The following is a 13,251-nucleotide window of genomic DNA, read 5'->3' as shown; positions in this document are numbered from 1 at the left end:
TAGTAAAACATTATTCTATATGCTGACATTATTTCATTAGTATATTTATTTTAGCCTTATCATCCGATAATTTTTAGCCATGTTATGGATATTTTTACATGGAGACTGAATAGTCTGTATAGTCCTAAATCCATATTGTAGTACATACTAATTTGTTTTATACTGTATTTATATGTATCTTGTATTATTTATGTTATGATTTGCTGCTGCTATTTCTATTATTCTATCTGTATATGGCTGCCCACAGTGTACTAATATAGTATACCTAAGAAAATGGCCACTGCCGGACCCTGCAGTATGTCTTATACAACCAATAAAATGGCCGCCGTCATTCTGGAGTCCATAGGCAACCAACAAAATGACCACCATTCTATTTCAGCGTTCTTAATGGCCTGTTTACTTCAGTCCGAAGGCAGAGTATACAACAAACGTGCCCATACACGCTCTAGTGCCTGCTGCCGTCCTTCTCCGGCGCCCACTGTTCGGACCTATGGGAGTGACGTCAGGAGGGTGCAGGGGGTGCGATCGCTGGGCCGGCAGGCCCCTTAAGCCACCGGGCCCCTTAGGAACCGCACCCCCTGCACCCTCCGGCGCCCCTAGGTAGCTGCCTAAGCTTGCCTAGTGGTAGCGCTGGCCCTGCACAGGAGGAGAATTCAATTGACAAGGGATGATATATGGAGGTGGATAGCTGTGTGTCTTGAACGGTCTGAGAGGGGATCGAGATCGATGGACATAATATGACTACATGAGTATCAATTTTCCCTAATATATGATGAATTATTGAATTGAGAAGCATTGCATTTGCTTGGCATAAGCGTTGATGTGAGTCACGGATTGGCAATCCTTGTCAGTACACTGGGTGGTGATGAAGACTAAAAAAGAGATGAAATACATAAAAATTATTGACATACTATATTGGAGAGTGCCCTTCTTTCATGGACTTTAAGATGTGTTTCGCTTCAGGAGTGGAATACAATGGTGTGGCACCCCGAAAGTTGGATTTAATTGAAGGAAGAGTGTAGGAGCAAATGGATCAATATTATACATATATATATATATATATATATATATATATATACATATATATATATATATATATATATATATATATATATATATATATTAGGGGTGAGTGGGTTCGGATTTCTGAAATCCGAACCCCCCCGAGCCCCCTCGATCCGAGGCCGATCCGAGTCAGGCTCGACTTTTCCCGCCTGACTCGGATCTGAAATCGAGGCAAAACGTCATCATCCCGCCTTCCGGGTCTCGCGGGTTTTGGATCCTATATAAGGTACCCGCGTCGGCGCCATTTTCTCACTCGGCTGTATACAGTGAAGAGGGAGGGTGGGAGTTAAGGCTGGCTGGGCTGTGTAGTGTAGTGCAGTCTAGTGTTGTGCTGTGCTGTGCTGCTGTTGTCCAAAGTGTCCACTCCTCCAAAGTCCACAGGGGCTGGCTGGACTGTTGTGCAGTCAGCTGTCCATAGGGGCTGTGTCCAAGTCCTATGCAGTGTCCCAGTCCTAAAGGGGTGCTGTAGTGTTGTCTAGGGGGTGCTCTGTCCATCAGGGGTGCTCCCCCCAAGAGCAAAAAAAAAAAAATTTTTTTTCTGTGTTTGTGAATTGTGTGCACAGTAGCCGCACGTGCATCAACAAAGTAGTGCCAAGCGTGCGCCTGTGTCATAAGTAAAGGGGTGGCTGGCTTGACCTTAAAGGGTGCTGTAACCCCCAAAGTGCACTCCAAACAAAATAAAAAATATTTTCTGTGTTTGTTAATTGTGTGCACTGTGGCTGCACATGCATCAACAAAGGAGCAGCGCCCAGCGTGCGCCTGTGTCACATTAGTAAAGGGCCGGCTGGCTTGTCCGTTAAAGGGTGCTGTAACCCCCAAAGTACACTCCAAACAAAATAAAAAAATATTTTCTGTGTTTGTGAATTATGTGCACTGTGGCTGCACGTGCATCAACAAAGGAGCAGCGCCAAGCATGCGCCTGTGTCCCATAAGTAAAGGGCCGGCTGGCTTGTCTGTTAAAGGGTGCTGTAACCCCGAAAGTACACTCCAAACAAAATAAAAAAATATTTTCTGTGTTTGTGAATTGTGTGCACTGTGGCTGCACGTGCATCAACAAAGTAGTGCCAAGCGTGCGCCTGTGTCCCATTAGTAAAGGGCCGGTTGGCCTGTCCGTTAAAGGGTGCTGTAACCCCCAAAGGGCACTCCAAACAAAAAAAAAATATTTTCTGTGTTTGTGAATTGTGTGCACTGTAGCCGCACGTGCATCAACAAAGTAGTGCCAAACGTGCGCCTGTGTCATAAGTAAAGGGCCGGCTGGCTTGACCGTTAAAGGGTGCTGTAGCCCCCAAAGTACACTCCAAACAAAATAAAACAATATTTTCTGTGTTTGTGAATTGTGTGCACTGTGGCTGCACGTGCATCAACAAAGGAGCAGCGCCAAGCGTGCGCCTGTGTCCCATAAGTAAAGGGCCGGCTGGCTTGTCCATTAAAGGGTGCTGTAACCCCCAAAGGGCACTCCAAACAAAATAAAAAAATATTTTCTGTGTATGTGAATTGTGTGCACTGTGGCTGCACGTGCATCAACAAAGGAGCAGCGCCAAGCGTGCGCCTGTGTCCCATAAGTAAAGAGCCGGCTGGCTCATTTCTTAAAGGGTGGTGTAACCCACAAAGTGCACTAGTCTCCAGAAAAAATAAAAAAATATTTTCTGTGTTTGTGTGTGCCTTAGCCGCACGTATATATCAAATCAATATAACATAAATGGAGGACCAAACTTTTTCCGATAAAAATAAAACAGGGAAAGATCAAGAACCACTTCCTCCTAGTGCTGAAGCTGCTGCCACTAGTCATGACATAGACGATAACATGCCATCAACGTCGTCTGCCAAGGCCGATGCCCAATGTCATAGTAGAGGGCACATATAATCCCAAATGACAAAGTTCAGGGAAATGACCTAAAAAAAAACATTTAAATCATCTGAAGAGAAACGTAAACTTGCCAATATGCCATTTATGACACGGAGTTGCAAGGAACGGCTAAGGTCTTTCCCTATGTTCATGACTAGTGGTTCAGCTTCACATGACGATGGAAGCCCTCCTCCCGCTAAAAAAATCAAACGAGTTAAGCTGGCAAAAGCACAGCGAAGAACTGTGCGTTCTAAGAAGATATTACAAATCCCCAAGGAGAGTCCAAGTGTGGTGGCGGTTGCGATGCCTGACCTTCCCAGCACTGGACGGGAAGAGGTGGCTCTTTCCACCATTTGCATGCCCCCTGCAAGTGCTGAAAGGAGCACCCACAGTCCACTTGCTGATATGCAAATTGAAGATGTCACTGTTGAAGTACAACAGGATGAGGATACTGGTGTAGCTGGCGCTGAGGAGGAAGTTGGCGAGGAGGATTCTGATGGTGATGTGGTTTGTTTAAATCAGGCTCCGGGGGAGACAGTTGTTGTCCGTGGGATGTAAAAGCCCATCACGGTCATGCCTGGGCAGAAGACCAAACATTCCACCTCTTTGGTCTGGCAATATTTCTATCCAAATCCGGACAACAACTGCCTTGCCATATGTACCATATGTAAAGGTGAAATAAGTAGGGGTAGGGATGTTAACTACCTAGGAACATCCTCCCTTATATGACACCTTCAGCGCGTTCATAAAAAGTTACTGTCAAGTTCAGAAACTTTGGCTAAGACCGTAAGCAGTCCAGGGACACCTAAATCCTGTTGTCCTGTTGTATCCAAGCGCCTGCAAACCACACCGTCAACTCCCTCCTCGTCAATTTCCTCCTTTGTCAGGATCGGAAGTAGTCCTGCAGGCCATGTCTCTGGCATGACTGACTCTCCTATCCGGGATTCCTCCGGAGGATCCTGCATTGCTACACCTACTGCTGCCGCTGCTGCTGTTGCTGCTGGGAGTCGTTCATCATCCCAGAGAGGAAGTAGGAACACCACTACTTTTACTAAACAACTGACCCTCCAACAGTCCTTAGCGAGGAGGATGAAGTACGACAGCAGTCATCTCGAAGCAAAACGTATAACTGAGGCTTTGACTGTTATGTTGGTGTTAGACGTGCGTCCGGTATCCGCCATTAGTGCAGTGGGATTTAGACAATTGATGGAGGTAGTGTGTCCCCGGTTCCAAATCCCATCTAGATTCCACTTCACTAGGCAGGCGATACAGAGACTGTACAGAAACATCAGAAAAAGTGTCCTCAGTGTCCTGAAAAATGCGGTTGTACCCAATGTCCACTTAACCACGGACATGTGGACAAGTGGAACAGGGCAGACTAAGGACTATATGATTGTGACAGCCCACTGGGTAGATGTATCACCTTACGCAGCAACAACAGCAGCATCACCAGTAGCAGCATCTCAGAAACGCCAGCTCGTTCCAAAGCAGGCTACGCTGTGTATCACCTGTTTCAGTAAGAGGCACACCGCCGACAACCTCTTAGAGAAACTGAGGGAAATCATCGCCCAGTGGCTTACCCCACTTAGACTCTCCTGGGGATTTGTGATATCTGACAACGCCACCAATATTGTGCGGGCATTACATCTGGGCAAATTCCAGCACGTCCCATGTTTTGCTCACACAATAAACTTGGTGGTGCAGAATTTTCTGAAAAGCAACAGGTGCGTGCAGGAGACGCTTTGGGTGGCCCGAAAAATTTCTGCCCGCTTTTGCCATTCAGCGACTGCGTGCCGAAGACTCTTGAACCTGCCCCGTCATTACCTGAAGCAAGAGGTTGTGACGCGGTGGAACTCAACCCTCTATATGCTCCAGAGGATGGAGGAGCAGCAAAAGGCCATTCAAGTCTATACATCCACCTATGACATAGACAAAGGAGGGGGTATGCACCTGACTCAAGCGCAGTGGAGAGTGATTTCCGTGTTGTGCAAGGTTCTCCAGCCCTTCGAACTTGCCACACGTTAAGTCAGTTCAGACACTGCCAGCTTGAGTCAGGTCATTCCCCTCATCAGGCTTTTGCAGAAGCAGCTGGAGAAAGTGAAGGAGGAGCTAAGACGGAGCGATTCCACTCGGCATGTGGGACTTGTGGATGAAGCCCTTCATTCGCTTTGCCAGGATTCCAGGGTGGTCAATCTGTTGAAATCAGACCACTACATTTTGGCCACCATGCTCGATCCTAGGTTTAAAACCTATGTGGTGTCTCTCTTTCCGGCCGACACAAGCCTGCAGAGGTGCAAAGACCTGCTGGTGAAAACACTGTCAGCTGAAGCGGAACGTGACACGTCAACAGCTCCTTCTTCATTTTCTCCCGCAACTGGGGGTGCCAGGAAAAAACTTAGGTATCCTAAGCAACCCGCTGGCGGTGATGCAGGGCAGGCAGGACCAAGTTTGGACATCTGGTCCGGACTGAAGGACCTGGCAACAATTTCTGACATGTCTACTGTCACTGCATATGATACTGTCACCATTGACAGAATGGTGGAGGATTACATCGGTGACAGCATCCAAGTAGGCATGTCAGACAGTCCGTACCTGTACTGGCAGGAATAAGAGGCAATTTGGAGGCCCCTGTACAAACTGGCTCTATTTTACCTGAGTTGCCCCTCCTCCAGTGTATACTACGAAAGAGTGTTTAGTGCAGCCGGGAACCTTGTCAGCGAAAGGCGTAGGAGGTTGCTTCCACAAAATGTGGAGAAGATGATGTTCATAAAAATGAATTACCAACTCTTCCAGGGAGACCAGCCTCCAGAACGTACAGAGGGACCTGTGGTGGTGGATTCCAGCGGGGATGAGTTAATAGTATGTGAGGATGAGGATGTACACAACACTGAAGAGGGTGAGGAATCGGTGGATGAGGACGACATTTTGCCTCCGTAGAGCCAGTTTGTGCAGGGACAGATTAATTGCCAGCTTGCTTTGTGGGGGCCCAAACGAACCAATCATTTCAGCCACAGTCGTGTGGCAGACCCTGGCGCTGAAATGATTGGTCTGTTAAAGTGTGCATGTCCTGTTTATACAACATAAGGGTGGGTGGGAGGGCCCAAGGACAATTCCATCTTGCACCTCTTTTTTTTCTTTGCATTATGTACTGTTTGGGGCCTAGTTTTACAAACTGCCATCCTGTCTGCCACTGCAGTGCCACTCCTAGATGGGCCACGTGTTTGTGCCGCCCACTCGTGTCGCTTAGCATAGCCTTTTGGACATAAAAACACTATTGTGAGGTGTGAGGTGTTCAGAATAGACTGGAAATGAGTGGAAATTAAGGTTATTGAGGTTAATAATAGCATAGGAGCAGAAAAAACAACACATTCTGTGATTTTACCTGTTTTTATTCTTTTTAAAAAAAAAAAAAAAACAGATCCAAAACACAAAACCCAGGACCCAAAACACGGAAGGGTGGTTTTGGCAAAACCAATCCAGATCCAAAACACAAAGAAAGATCCAGATCCAAAACCAAAACACAAAAAGTGGCCGGTGCACACCCCTAATATATATATATATATATATATATATATATATATATATATATATATATATATGTGTGTATACATATTTAGATTTTGATTTTTTAAAATTTTTAAAGATCCTATTTTATTCGACAAGTGCCATTAGGTCTTTTACCCTAGACATTTGTAAAGCATGTCTCTATCTCCAGACTACAAATTATCAACTTATCCTGAGAAAACGACCTTCAAAATAGAAAGGACAGGAAGGTCACTAATGCCCCTTTTAAACCCCCCCGGGTCTAGACTATGTGAAAGGGGCAGACCAGGGTTGGAGACTCGGGTCCACGACCCTGCTCTATACCAGGGTCATGGACTAAGACATGGGAAATTCATGGGTTGATAGACCCGTGTATATCCTTGGACGTCAGTCGAAAAGGAGTTTTACATTTTTAGTACCTATCTATTACTTTTGTAATTATTTGTATATGTTGTTTTGTTGTTGGCACCCTGGAACTGGCTTGTAATATTGAATGCCTGATAAACAAAGGGAAAAATGTTGCCTACCTCTGCCATGCAGCAATGTACTAAACAGAGGTCCTTGCACATTAATACATAAACACCTCTAAACTATCTCAATTTTGGCAGGACAGACAAGATATTTGGAGGATTGCCATGCCTTGCCAAAATTTAAGAATTTAGTCCTAACTGTTAGGACTGCTGGGAGGTGTGAACCATTCACTGCACTGAGTGGTCGCACAATGCACATGGCCATAGTGGGGGTGTTTTTAGGGGAAGGTGGTTGGTGGCAGCCTAGCACATCAGTAGGACTAGCCATGTCATGGGGCATGTGACACACCCTAACATGACCATGCTCTGTTCCCAGTTAAAGTTTATACCCTTTACAGTTTTCTCTCACATGTGTAGGATATGGACATACAATACTGTTAATGAACTTTTCCGTTTCAAAACATAACAAATTACTTCACTTACAGTGGACGTGCATTTCAGTATCTGCTGACATATCTTCAAAAGATTCTACATCATATGCTGAACAGTGATAGCCACCAGAATCCTCACGTGAAACAATCCAACGTTGTGATTCCAAAGGTGTATCATTAGAGTCATTACCTTTCTGGGAACAAACAGGAGACACTAATAATGTTAGATAATTTAGATACAATCTGGCTTGTTTACCACAATGGCTTTTGGCAAATACTCATATTGTACAAATACACTGTATGGGGCTGATACAAAATTTAATGAAGGCATAGTGTATCCTGCAATTATTCACTTTGCACATTCCCATAATATCATCATATCCAAGTATAATAATGCAGAATCATATGAATTTTGATCACAAGAAAACTTACGGAGGTGGGAATAGGCGTTCTCATGAAAATGTGGCCCATACAAACCAGCATAAGTTTTCATACAACTATTATGAGGCTTATCTTTTGAAACTAGTATAGAGCAGGAGGAAGTATGCGATTGATGATGACGACTAAAACAGACGCGTATGCTGCAAAGCAGAGGCAGGCACAAATAGAGATGCATATAGCTCTGCAGATGTGTGGAAATATGCTATTTTTCAGTGCTCATTTATTTGACGAATACTCTGCATCACCCCCTCTATGCCTCTCTATATCTGTGTACCTGCAACGTGCTAAATAGTTTAAACAAATCTCTGCCAATAGACAAAAGAGAAATGATCATTATTCCGATCTTCCTTCCCTCCCGTCTCCACAGACACCTATTCTCAGTGTCGGACAGGGGTATTAAGGGCCCACAAGGGAAATGAAGCTGCAGGGGCATGTTGAGGGGCTGTGACTAACCACTCGTAGGTGTCGTCATCAATGGGTTGGGCGTGACCATCCCACAAAAGACAATGCATATTATTCATTCTCAAATTCACAGACACAACACTGTGCCCAATTTAGTCTAATATATTTTATTTGTACCTCCTGTAGTCTAATAATAATAATCAGTGGCAGCATAATAACAATAATAATAATAATAATACTGTAGTAATAATAATAATAATAATAATAATAATATCATCCTGTGTCATCTTTAGTTTAATAAATATAATCGATGCCTAGTCTAATGCATGTTGAGTCTCCCATATCCAAATATTCCAAAATACGGAATATTCCGAAATATTAAATATTTTTAGCGTGACTGAGAAAGTGAAACCTTTGCTTTCTGATGGTTCAATGTACACAAAATTTGTTTAAAGCACAAAATTATTAAAATAAAGTATAAAATAACATTCAGGCTGTGTGTATAAGGTGTCTATGAAACATAAATGAATTTCATGTATGTACACAAACTTTTTTTGATACACAAAATTATTGAAAATATTGTATAAAATGACCTGCAGGCTGTGTGTATAAGGTGTATATAACACATAAATGCATTCTGTGTTCAGATTTGGGTCCCATTCACAAGATATCTCATTACAGTAGGCAATTATTCCAAAATACGGAATATTCCGATATCCAAAATACACCTGGTCCCAAGCATCTTGGATATGGGAGACTCAACCTGTAATTACCTGTACCTTCCAGGCTTGGACTGGGCCACTGGGGATTCGGTGAAATCCCCGGTGAGCCCCATTGATTTGTAGCCACGCCCTCTATTGCGGGAGGGCGTGACCTACAGCACCGTTTGTATAGTAGGCTGCAGTGCAGTTGTTTGCCGAGCAGTCAAGGCTGGGACTTACCCAGCAAGCGGCACAGTGCACTGAGTGCAGTCAGACTCAGCACTGCAGTGCACTACTGGGTAATAAATCCCAGTAGTCTCTGCAGAGGGGTCAGAGGAGCATATGCTGAACTCTGATTATAGGAGCTCAGCACATGCTCCTCTGACTTGGAGATCAGCAGCAGCACAGCCTCATGGGTGTGACTCATTGTAAGGCTGTGACTGCTGCTGTGATTGCTGCTCTGCCAGTTGCTGTCTGAGGATGCTTCTGGTGAGTACACCCTGTGGGTACTACTGTGTGGCATAATGTGTGGGCACTACAGTGTGGCATAATATGGTGGGCACTACAGATGGCATGTGTTGGCACTACAGTGTAGCATAATGTGTGGACACTACAGGTGGCATAATTTGTAGGTACTACAGTGTGGTATAATGTGGCGGCACTACTGTGTGGCATATGTGGGCATTACAGTGGCATAATGTGTGGGCACTACAGTGATATACTGTTTGGGCACTACAGGTGGCATAATGTGTTGGCACTACAGTGTAGCATAACATGTGGGCACTTCAGGTGGCATGTGTGGGCATTACAGTTTGGTATGTGTGGGTACTACAGTGTAGCATAATGTGTGGGCACTACAAAGTGGTATAATGTGGATGCACTATAGTGTGGCATAATGTGTGTGCACTACACTGTGACATAATATGTGGACACTGCAATGTAGCATTATGTGTGAGCATTATAGTGTGGCATAATAATTAGGGCACTACAGTGTGGCATAATGTGTAGGCACTACATTGTGGCATAATTTGTGGGGCACTACAGTGTGGAATAATGTGGGGGGCACTATAGTGTGACATACTGTGGGGGCACTACAGTGTGGCATAATGTGGGGGGCACTATAGTGTGGCATGTTAGTACATGTATAGTGGTCTAATTTAACCACAACTGACCAGCATTGCAAGGGTTACTGGGTGGCTCTCTGTCTCCTCCATGCCTACCACTACCTCCCTGAGCCCTACATACTCACCACTACCTATCTGCACTGCCCTCCTGATCCCTCCTTACCAAACATTATGTCTCTGCACTCCTATCTGACCCCTCCATACTCACCACTGTCTAACTGAACTATTCCATTGATCCTTCCATACCAAATGCTATCTCTCTGCTGTTTGTACTATCCCCCTGGCCCCTCCATACCAAACACTGCACTGCCTACATGACCTTTTCATGCCCACCACAACCTCCCTTTTCCACATAACCGACTGCTATACATAGGAGTAGATCACTGACCTCTCCAACTAATATATATATATATATATATATATATAAAAATATATATATATATATTACTTATTAGCCACACACTCTCCAGTGATTCGCCACACCCCTTTGTGGGCATCTATTATTGCGTTCCATTGTGGGCCCTTCATGCTCCAGCCCACTACTGGTTCCTCCTTTAGTCTAGTAATAATAATCTGTATCCACTTTAGCCTAGTGATAATTTGTACCCTCTGCACCACTCACCGCCACCAGGGCCGTAAGGAGGATGGTGAGCATGGGATGCCCTGCGGAAAAGAACCAGTTTTCACTGTCATCTCAATTTCCTGGACACTAGCATGTTATGCTAGCAGTGTGCCCGGCTCTTTCTCTCCACACTCCAGATACTTACCTGCCTGGCTCCCATCTGCACTCTGCACTGTGTGGGGAGAGGCTCCCACAGTGCCGTGCAACTCAGGAAGCAGATGGGGAGGAGGCAGGGGAGGGCTGGGCACTGTGTGGTGGTACTGCTCGCACACCTCTTGTTATGGCCCTGACACTGTGGTTCTGACACACACTGATGCACACTCTGGACCTCATTCAGAGTCGGTCGAAGCGGCCGCACGGTCGTTCGGGAAAAGGGGATGGATATTCAAATGATTCCCTCGCAAGTTGCGTCCCTAAGTTCGGATCGGTAGCTGGCCGACCAAGGGGAGGAAGCGGTCGGAATTAAAAAAAATACGCCCCCTTCTCGTACACATTGCACGTCATCTCCGGGCATATAAGGATTAATCGAGACCATCGGGAACCACCGGAACTGGTCGTAGAGCTTAAGGTTGACCATACCCTCCCTTAAGCTCTACGATCATATCAGTGTAAAAACCTCCCATGTCACATGTGCCATGACGCTACTTTGTTAATTATGCACTCCCATAAACCGTATTCACTCCCATAAAACGCCGTTCGCATAATTAGGCACGCCTGCGTTCGGATCTCCACTCCCCCGTTTTCAAGCACCTTCCCCTGTTACCACCCACAAACGCCTCCATCTGTCACTCAAACTACCGACCTGGCTGTGTTCAAGGAGAGAGAAATTTCTGATCGTAGCGGCTAGTTTGCGCACGCGCATTGCGAACTTTACGCATGCGCAGTTTAGCGAACATCGGTGGCGTACGACCGTGCGGCCGCAACGACCGACTCTGAATGAGGTCCTCTGTCCCTCTCTCTCTCACACACACTGGCTTGAGGCCGACTCTGTTCCAAATATAAGTATTTATGATTATGGCATGCTCCTTGCCTTCCATTTCGCTGCATAGACAACCAAAAACTTATTCCAAACTGGTCTTGCTCTATATAAACAAATCCTAACAAACTTGCATGGCCAGAAAGCACAATATACAACTGATACTAATGCCCATTATAGACTATGAGATGATGGATAGCACTCTATATTTGAAAAGACCTAACAGAGGGCCTGATTCAGAGAAGGACGGAATTGCACAGCCACGCACAAGCGCACCTCCTTGCTGCATTTGCGTGATCCCAGCGCTGCGACCCAGGTCGCAGCCTGGGATCACCATTGAAAATATTGCGACCATCGGTCGCGATTGTTGTCGATGTTCCATTGGCCATGGCGGCTGCGGGAGCTAAAGCTGCCCTTCAGCCTGGCCGGGTCCTGGCAGCTTGCAAGGCCACACAGACCCTGGCTCATCCCTCCCGGAAAACAGTTTCCGGGAACGTTGCCAGGGAATGCCCCCGCTCCGCCTCCCAAATGCCGCAGCCAGTCAATTAGTATGCTCCTAAGGGGGAATGGCCACACTGTTGTTGTTAATCATTCCTGACAGGCCCAGGTCCCAGATGGGCCCTAAACAGGCATTGCAAATGTGCTCCCCCTTATTGCCCCATAATATCCATGAAATATTTAAAAACAATAGGTAACTTTCATTGTATTTTTTCCTCGTAAAATCCTTGATAAGTAAACAAATATAGGGCCAACATATTATGCACATCACATATAATAATTATCATTCATATCAGGGCGGTAAGGCCTTGGGTGATTGTATATTGGAAGACAATACAGAAGCTTGAATGCTACTTGCCTTATATAAGTTAATTTCAGGTTGTGGATTTCCATTGCCCTCACATATCAGCTCTATAGTATCTCCTTCCTTTATCTTCTCAGACTGGCTCTTTATAAATAGTCTTACTTCAGTGTTTATGTCTGTGGATAGAGAATCAAATAGGAAAAAACATATCTGCATAAGAGCTATTTGAAGCAAATTTCCAAAATACAGATATTTTACCACAGAAATGGTAATATACAACAACAATAAAGAGTCTCCAAGATCTCCAAATAAATAACCAGACATTACCAAGCCATTAATCAAATACTCACAAAATACTGTAATGTTTTTTTTCTGTGACTCCTTCATGTGAGCACCCTTTGGAAGATAGTATGAGACCTCACAGTAGAAAATAGAATCAACATCAGACTTCTGCACAGGGCTGAAAAGAGTGCTCTTGACTGTAATTAAACCACTGGACTCCACTGTCACCTGAGAATTGACTTCCACAGCTTTAGAAAAAAAAATAGAAATAAGATATTACTATAATATATATATATATTCTGAATTATAGGAATAATGTTTTTTTAAATGCTCATTGTTACAAAAAAATTATGTATTTAAAGTTTTAGGTATTTAATAAAGTTTTTTTTAAAGGTCCAATGTGATCTCATACATGTAATCCTTCAATTAATGTATGGAGTTTCACTATAGTCTGTGCTTCCTTTCGAAAAAGGTGAGACCTTAGTACAGTATCATTCACCACTGTGAAATCTGCTTCGTAACAGATAAATGCATTTAGGTTATATA

The 13,251-nt window shown here is 44.6% G+C and overlaps 1 protein-coding gene across 1 annotated transcript in view; it reads right to left on the bottom strand.

Annotated features, from left to right (window-relative positions):
• Positions 1–13,251, bottom strand: part of MCAM (melanoma cell adhesion molecule) — a 279,907-nt gene that overhangs the window by 68,724 nt on the left and 197,932 nt on the right. Inside the window, exons 6-8 of the mRNA XM_088443798.1 lie at positions 12,774–12,953; positions 12,478–12,599; positions 7,408–7,549 (exon numbers count right to left, since the gene is read on the bottom strand). Of these exons, the coding sequence (XP_088299924.1) occupies positions 7,408–7,549; positions 12,478–12,599; positions 12,774–12,953 (444 nt within the window). The remainder of the gene's footprint in view (positions 1–7,407; positions 7,550–12,477; positions 12,600–12,773; positions 12,954–13,251) is intronic.

The sequence above is a fragment of the Taudactylus pleione genome, unplaced genomic scaffold, assembly GCF_031769625.1.
Source record: "Taudactylus pleione unplaced genomic scaffold, aTauple2 ptg000334l, whole genome shotgun sequence".
In the NCBI taxonomy this organism is placed as follows: Eukaryota; Metazoa; Chordata; class Amphibia; order Anura; family Myobatrachidae; genus Taudactylus; species Taudactylus pleione.
The sequence above is the reverse complement of the archived record's forward strand: the minus strand, read 5'-3'. Positions and strand labels throughout refer to the sequence as shown.